At 35.9% G+C, this 9,128-nt stretch overlaps 1 protein-coding gene across 1 annotated transcript; it reads right to left on the reverse strand.

Moving 5' to 3' along the window:
* Nucleotides 1-4,557: 4,557 nt before the first annotated feature.
* On the reverse strand, nt 4,558-7,079 carry LOC114730921 (disease resistance protein At4g27190-like). Its single transcript, XM_028918029.1, has 2 exons — nt 4,754-7,079; nt 4,558-4,649 (listed from the first exon to the last, which is right to left on the reverse strand). Exons 1-2 carry the CDS (start codon nt 7,077-7,079, stop codon nt 4,558-4,560), a joined length of 2,418 nt encoding a protein of 805 aa, XP_028773862.1.
* Between the last annotated feature and the right edge of the window lie 2,049 nt (nt 7,080-9,128).

A 9,128-nucleotide genomic window follows, 5' to 3' on the forward strand; every position in this document is an offset into this window, starting at 1 on the left:
ATGGGACTAGAGTCAGTAAATTTTGAAAGCTTTCAACAGTCATCTCTGTTTCTTTCATAAAGTAGCTGAGCATGCCTTGTTCCTGCTTGAGCCACCCAAGTGTCTCTGATGTTTGAAAAGCTAACTGCAAAACCCACATCCACGTGTCAACAATTTTTTTTTTTTTTGGCTTATCTCAATAAAAATGATAATTGAAGAAAATTGAACAGTTCTGGAACAAATTCTTGCGGGGACATAGGCTACTATGAAGGTGCCAATTCAAGAATAAAATTTAAGCAATGAAAGCGCTTGAATCTTGTAATGTTATCCTGAAGGATATATAGCTTTCAAGTGCTTAAGTTATCGCTTTTGGCTTGAACAAATCTGAGTAGCCATAACCCCATAATTAGATGGTGAAGAAAAGTATAAAAAATACAAATTTCATAGATGAGAAGGGAGGCAAGGAACTAGGCTTACAATTCCTTTGGAAAGTTGAGCAGTGGTGTTCAGATCTCCCATCCATATGACTCTGGTAAGGTTTCCAACTTTCATGGTAATGCCTTTTAGCTTTGGAGTGTTTGGAAATCCATTTGAGAATACCTCCATCCTATGGCAATTTCGAAAACACACTTCTTGTAGTAATGGGAAATCCAAGTCGTAGGAACCATGGCAGAAGGCTTCGAGCTTGGACAGGCGTTCAAGTTTCAGACGCTGCAATCTAGGGAACACAATCCTGAAAACGTTTGCATGAATTTCTCCTTTTGATACTATTTCCTTTATGTTCTCACAAGCACATATCTCTAGCTCTTGCAGATGCACAAGACTCGCTGAGGATGATGTAGAGAACAAACAGCTAATTTTTTTGCATTCCTTTATCCCTAGGTATGATAGATGTGAAAACCAAAAGCAGTTTATAGAAGGAGCACTCCTTATAATTCTCTGTTCGTCGTAAGCAACCTATAAAACGAAGATTTTGTTGTAATATTTCATCTTTCATTCAACTAAGACAAAACAGAAATTAACTATCATATTTACTTTATGTTAAAATAACTTTTGAATTATTTGTTGAATGTAATAATTAGCAATCTAAACATTCCCGCTGTCACTGTCATGGCATATCACTGCAAAATACTAGTTTTGATTTTAATGTAGTTCAGGATTTGATAAATAACTTCTATTTCATAAGATATATATAGGTGCAATCGAACAGTTAAATAGGAATATATTTTGAATTATATTTGATTAAATTTATAAATATTTTATACCTATTTAATTAATTTTATATATTTTTCTCTGTACACATTCAATTATAGGATAAAAAGTAATTTTGCTACAAAATTTACTTATTTTCAATTTTTATTTTGCAGCCAAAATTATCAAATAAAGAAAAGAAGGAAAGAAGAAAATCAGAAAAGGAAAAGAAAGAATGGAAGAAACAAAAAAAAAATCACTGAAAAGTCCCTGTTTAAAAATTTTATTTGCTAGATTAGGACATTTTAAGAACAACAATCACTATAATTGCAAAGACTTAAAAAGTGAAGTTTAGTCATCCCATGTCGATCAAAAAGGGGGGAAAAAAGTTTTGTCATCCCATTAGGTGAAATTCAATCCCTATCGATTGGATCAACGTTTATTTCTTTTCTTGTTTAGTTTCTATAAATCTTTATTTCGTTTAATTATTATCTTTGTGTTTAACTAAATTTAACTGGATTGGTAAAACTCAACCTCCCTGCAGGTTCAACACCTAAATACTCCAGCTAATTTGCTGCTATGATCCCATATGCTTATGGGACCAATCACCTATATAAAATTTTTGATGAATAAATGTATATTTAACTACTCAAAATAAAATTATACTGTGAAAGAAACAAGAAATAAATGAACTTTTAGCCATTTTCTACCTGATCTGCCAAATCTTGTTGATGACGGCCGTTGCGTCTGTGTTTCCATTGCTCACGAATATGAGGTTGGTTGCAGAAGCTCACAAGATTTGGCAGATGGCTTAAAGTAAGAGACTGAATTTGATCAAATGAAGTCAGGTCTGTTGTCCACTCTCCATTCTTGATGATAACTTCTAGCATGCTGCAGTTAATAATGTTGATTCTCTTCAGGGATGGAAACTCTAAGACAAATGAATCTTTGGAGATGGGTGTTGCATGATTTGGTAATGCATTCTCAAAAACTTCAAGAGAGTTTGCAGAAGAAGATACAACTGAGCCATCTTCGCTTTTGACCAGTTGCTCCACCATCCTACAGTTTGATACCTTCACATCTTGCAATTTCACAAGAAGCCTTGCTATGGAATGAGAGAACAGATATCTTAAATTGTGACAAGCTTCTAAACTTAGCAGCGTGAGGTTGTTGAAGCCGGTGATTTCCACTGGACTTGTCAACATAGGCACCAGATTTACTATACAGTTTGCACTAGCATTGGAATGCTGGTTTTGTTCAAGCTGGAATATGACATCTAATGAATCCCAGCCTTTGACTTGAAGTTGTTCCAGATTTGGCATGTAGGACGTCATTTCTTCTCTAGCATATATTTCTCTGACGTCAGAAGAGATATGGTCTCTGGTCAAACTAGCCTGAAGAGAATTCGGTAAGGGCAGATGAGAGACTAATGTAAGAAAGTGGGAAAAAAGAGTGTCTCTATAGATTTATATATTTGATGTCTCAGTTCCTCCTTTAATCAGTATTGTATAGAGAATTTGTCAGAGAGATAAATATGGCAAATGAACTGTCAGACTTCTTTAGCAGGTTATGAGATAACAATCCCTTGATCTTTGAACGAATAGCTGCAGACTTAATTTGTAAGTACAGAAACAGAAAGACATATCTACACATTTGATTCATTAATTGATACCTGGTTGCTGATCTTTCCTGATCTTTGGAAATTTGATTTGGCCATTGAGTTGGAAATCTCCATTTTTGATGGAGTGCATCCAAGGCAACAAGGGAGAAACCTGGGAGTGCTGAAACCAACATCCTGGAGAGTAGAATCTGAAAAGGAGTTGTTGAGATTCTCTTGCTTTGCCAGGTTTTGAATTGACATTGAAGATATCTTCAGCTGGGGACATCCTTCAATGCATAAATACCTCAGAGATGGCCAGGCTAGCTCATAAAAATCTGGGCAAATTCTCACAAGGTTTGGGAGATCCTTAAGTGTCAAAGAATCTAACTTGGCAAACAATAGAGTTTCCACTTTCTCTTGTTCGCCTCCATCGTCATCTCCAACAACTTTCTCCATCAACTGGCAACTGTGTATCACCAGCTTCTGAAGCTGTGTGAGCGTTCTGGCAATTGTTGGAATAAAGATACTTCTTAAAGCATCACATTTCTTGACTTTGAGTGATCTCAAGTTTTGAAAGCCCTGAATATAACTTGGAACGTTTCTCCAAATATGTCTTAGCTTGCTAAGCCAAGATATCTCTATTTCTTTGAGTTGAGAAAATAACATGGGAACTGGCTGGCCTTTGATTTCTAACTGTTTCAAGTCAAAGACAGCATCTAACAAAGAGCACTCAAGTAATAAGATTTTCTCCAATTTTGGGAAAAGGGGCGTCCATTTGGATTCAAATAGTGCACCACCAATGTGAACAGATCCATCATCTCCTAATGTCGAATGGGACCCTAGCAGATGTTGGCCGTCATCAAGCTTCTGTTCTTCTTGAACCTGCACAAATCCATCAGCTAGCCCATTTAATTCACCAATTTTTTGCGATGGATTGTGACTTCACTTAGAAACTTTGTGGAATAAGATGAAACAAAGCAAATATTTAACTGTACTTAACTGAGCCAATTAATAAGTTAGGTGGGTTAACCACAAATATAAATAATATCGACCAAATTAATACACCATAGTATTAAAAAGATAATCCTAAATTAAATATAAAATCTCTTAAATTTCATGATTCTTGATTCCAGGTTCTTGATTTTTATGATAAAATTATTGCTGCAAGAAAAGATTTAGACCTTCTTGAAGTTTGAAACAACAAAATGATGAGACATTTGATTTTTTTTTTTTTAAATATTATCATCCGCTATCTAGTGTTTTTTCTAGGTTCTATTGCCAGGTATCCAAGCTACCTATTAAGCTGATTCAGAATTTGTGGCTTCCCCTCCTTACAAAAGTAAAGACCTTATGTCTCTATATTAGTTGGTATTTGTAATCATTTAGTAAAGACAAAAGGAGTCAACACAACACATTTCCGCAAAACCAATGATGAATTCGTTTGATGCACCATTCCAAGTGGCTTGCACATACGAGATGTGAAATATCATATGTGGAAGATATGCAAGAAAATGGTAATTATTAAGAAGCATACCTGGGCCTTCAATACGTGAAGCTCATTCTTATGATCCGGCATAGTGAACCCAACCAGGCTTGGGAGTTCTTGAAGCTTCAGTTCCAGTAAATTTGTGAACATGATCACTGAATTCTCGTCATGGATTTCTTTGGAGACAATACATTCAATCAAATAGCATTCAGTCACATGCAAGCGCTGAAGCGTCCCAACACTTGACCCCTGAAATGGTGAAAAGACATACTTCAACTTGTTGCAGAATTCTACTCTCAAATCACTCAAGCTGCCAAAGCATTGACGAGTAGAGGTGAAACTCTTGGCATGGCATATCTCTCTTAAATTGTCCAAATTGTGCAGAGACAATGACTGAACCAGTGGGAAGACACAACTTGAAGCATAGACACTTTCATCTATTAAATACTTCAGATTATTGCAGAATTCAATGCTGAGATTTTTCAAGTGCGGAAAACCTTCTTCATCCAACTCATAGAGCACGTTTTCTAGTTGTTTTACATTCACAAGGTTGAGAATTTCAGATTTCTTAAGCAACTGTTGAATTGCCACATTCTCTTTAATGTCCTTATGGTACACACTGTTTACTTTAAGGATGTTAGGGTGTAGATATCCCCGACGAACAAAGCCATGAGAAAGAGTAGTTGGGTCTCTTACATATATCCAGAACTTAACCAAGTTTTTGAACTCCAAATCTTTCGGAAAAATATGAATTCCTGTTATTGAAATCTCAAGAACTTTTAGCTGATGAGAAAGAGATTTGAGGTCTGCAAGAATGGAATTCTTTTCCTCCCAATGGAAATTCCTGACTCTAAGATAAAGTTCTTCTAAGTTAGATAAGCTAGCTAGGACCCCAGGAGAGATCTGATCAAGTTCATTGCATTCAGTCAAATCCAACAGTCTTAGAAGACATAGTTTGCCTATTTCTACTGGCAGTTCTTTGATATTTGAGTGGGCAAAGCTTAAGACTTCTAGTTTCCTTAGCTCATTACAGATTACCGATATGTCTCCAACCTGACAATCTTCCAACCGTAAGGTGCAGAGGTTGTTGAGTGATCGGAATGGAGATGACATTGATGGAATGCACAGATTGCTTATGCCGAAAACCATTAGCTTGCTCATGTTATGGAAGAAATTTTCTGAAATGGGTTCTCTTCTCTTTAAAAAAATTTGTAAGAGTCTAAGATTTGGACACTGCAAACTCTTAGGATGCGTCTTAATCTCATCAAACACAAGTGAGATTGCACTATGATGCCATGTGAACTCCTTTGACCCTATCTGTCCGGCATCATATTTCACTGCAAACCCATGCTCTTCTTTGGATGCAATTGTTACGACAGTATCACGAACGACATCATGCATTTTCACACACTCTTCCTCGTTGCTGTCCAGCAACAGAAACCGCTTCTTTAGAGTATCAACCAAGGTATGCACTCGATTCCTTGCTTTCCACAAAGCACCCAGATCCTTGAACAAACCCAAGCCCACTCCATATCTGAGTAGAACTTCAATGGGAATGTCAAAGTCTTCTGGGAATAAGCAACAAAGCAAAAGGAGAAATTTAGCCTCTTCATTGCCTAGAAAGTTATAGCTTAATTCAATACATGAATATATAGAATATTCTTGCATGTCTGAGAAGGAAATTAGTGAAGACTTTCTCAGCTGATCAAGTGCATCCTCCCATACATGCTTCTCTTTGTTCCCTAGTGCTTTTGCTATTGTGACAATAGCAATTGGCAAGCCCCTACATTCATTTGCAACCTCTTGTGCTATGTTATGGATCTCAGCTTTGTCCACAACATGACCACCTACTGTATCTCTGAAGAGATCCCATGCTTCTTCTTTAGAGAGAACGGGGATAGTGAAGTTCCTCTGACTTCTCATCCTGTGGCATACGTCTTCATTTCTTGATGTGAATAAAATTTTGCTGCCCTTCTGACAATGCCCATTTGAAGGGAGCCCTATCAACTCGAAATCCAGCTCTGTCCATACATCATCCAGCACTAGGAGGACCTTATTGATCTTGTTAAGCCTCTCAAGTAGTTGACTTGCCCTTCCTTGCAAAGTTTCCTTATCAAGTTTCAAGCCTAAGGTGTCACCAATTTGACCTTGAATCTTTCTATAGTCAGGAACTTGGGACACTATAGCCATTGAAATTTCATCAAACGCCTTATCTGCTTCTAAAATTTTGATAAGCTCTTTCACCAATGTGGTTTTCCCGACACCACCCATCCCACAAAGGCTTATCCTGTGGAGCTCATCACCCTTCAATTTCTCTACAACCTCAGTCATAATAGAGTCTCTTGAGGCAAAGCTCTTAATTCCTTCTGTGAAAGTGGATCCTAGTGTTGGCAAAGGCGCAGGGTAGGATATGAACTCAAATTTTTGCTCCTTCAGGGAAACAAGATCTTGCGCCATTTTTCCCGCTTTCTTGCTCAGTGAATAACGAAACACCAAATTTGGACACAACCCATTGAGGCATTTCTTGTTCTTGTTGACTAACTCATCATCGTACACCTTATGTAATTCATTTTCTACAACGTTGTCCACTTGGTAGAGCCAGTGCTCAACATTTGGAGCAATGTGACGTCCATTCCTCCTGTCTGCGTCCACCATTCCTTCAATCGCACCCTTCCTGTCTTTCAAATTGTTGAGTTCATTCTTCATTTTATTGATATTTTTCTCATAGTGAATCAGATGTTTGAATTGCGATGTGACTGGATCCATTAACATCTCCCCAAGTTTTGACACAATTCCTGTCCCGATTGCCACTAGAAACTCCATTTTGCTTTAGCCTGAGCTCACGTTTGCTTGTCACCCTGCTGTATTCACTATCAAGCCAAGCCCATCCCCCACCCCCACCCCCAAAAAAAAAAAACGCAAAATCAATTCTGAGGTTTCAAGCAATTATTAGGATTTGGTTCGCTGTGGACTAAAGTTATTACAGATTAACGGTTACTTTATTCACCAAATTCTCCCTCTATGGAAAAATTGATGTTCTGGTTGTAGGAAAAAAAATAAAATCAAAGGTCATCATGAAAAATATCAAAGACAAAACTTCTCATATATTTACAAGATCATTTAGGGTTTGTTTGGTTTTCTATTTTCAAAATACCTTTTGGTTAAGAAAATGCTTGAAAATATGTTTTCAATTATATGTTATGAAAAACAAAAAAAACTTAAAATTTATTTTTTTAAAAAAATCCAAATGTTTTTAATGCTTTGTTATTTTTTTTCCTACAAAATTAGAGAAAAGACATAATAAAAGGGCTAAGGTAAATTCAGTATATCTAGCATGCTGAAATATTTGTTTTAGGTATACCAAATTGAAAGAGTATTTAGTATGAGAGATTGTGTGATAAGTATAAGCCCAAAAAGAGAGCCAATCTCAAAAAATTAGTCTATTATGAGAGACAACCCCTTGACCTTATAAACCATAGAGGTGGTAATGCGGGCTGATGGTCCGGACACGGGTCAGCCCGCGGCGGTACAAGCCCAAAGCAATGCGAGTTGAAGTAACCCGCACCTTGGCAGGTTGGCATTTTGCCAGCCCGAGCTCGCCTCAATATTTTTTTTAATAAAAACTATTATTATTAGTATATGTTAAGCTTAATTTGAAATGTTAAAATTAGGCTTTGAATCTTGAATTTGAGTAATGAGTTATAATAAAATAAAGTGAAGACTAATTTATAATTTAAGAAGATATTTTTAAAAACTAATATATTTTTTATAAATAATTAATTTAACTAGTTTTCTTATTCAAAGTAATTTAGTTTTCTTATCCAAATTAATTAAGTAGATATTTTATGTATAAATATATAAGTATCACATGTTTATTTAATTTTATAAAGGCTTTTATAGTGACACAACAAATAAATAAAAAATAAAAGATGGACGATGATCTTCATATAACTACACATAGAAATATAGAATCACAAATATATAAAGTGTTTAATTACTTATGCAATGATATGAAAGAAGCAATGTTTAATTGTTCATATGAAATTTGAGGGTCAAAATATTTTAACTATATTAGGAATTATATGAAAATTTAAAAAAAAAAAGTGGGCCAACCCGCCAACCAGTGGTTTCAAAACGATGCGGGCTGGAATAGCCCGCACTTTGGTGGGCTGACATATTGCCAACCTGAGCCCGCCTTTTTTGGTGGGCTGGCAGGCTGAGCCCGCATATTACCAGTTCAAATAAACCATACAACACATATGAAATTCCCTTATATGGGACTTATGACATATTGCCTATTTGTTTGTTACTTAGGATTAGATAAATTTATGTAGGTAAAATTGGAGAATACTAATACCATGGGAGGAGGCTGGTATTCCCTAATTTCAATTACATGGGTTTTGTCAAATCTCAAGTAACAAGCAATTTCTCATAATAATCCTCTTTTAATAAAAAATTTTCAATCTCCATCTCAATCCTCATCTTTCATTCTTAATGTTTCATAGCAAATGGGACCATAAAGTAAACTTTTCTTCATAAGGAGAAACTTGACTTGTATGCTTTTTTAACCACATCACTCATAAAGAATCTAGCCCTAGCTTCATCCCTTATGCACATCAGCCTTGTTTTCCGTAGATTTATTTTCTCAATATCCACCAAATAAATTTTCCCATATCATGCATGAAAGCCATATCGCATGATACCCAACAATATAGTGAAACAAAAAACAAAAAACTATACACTGCTCCGATCCTATATTATAGGATCTAATTGTTAAGTTAATTATGATCTTAAATATAAGACTTATTTCTTATACTTATCAATTTTTCCTAAATCACCCCTATGGATATTCCCTCAATCATGATCAAGTAG

The sequence above is a fragment of the Neltuma alba genome, unplaced genomic scaffold (assembly GCF_004799145.2).
Source record: "Neltuma alba isolate B1F8T4 unplaced genomic scaffold, ASM479914v2 tig00012783_pilon, whole genome shotgun sequence".
Lineage (NCBI taxonomy): Eukaryota > Viridiplantae > Streptophyta > Magnoliopsida > Fabales > Fabaceae > Neltuma > Neltuma alba.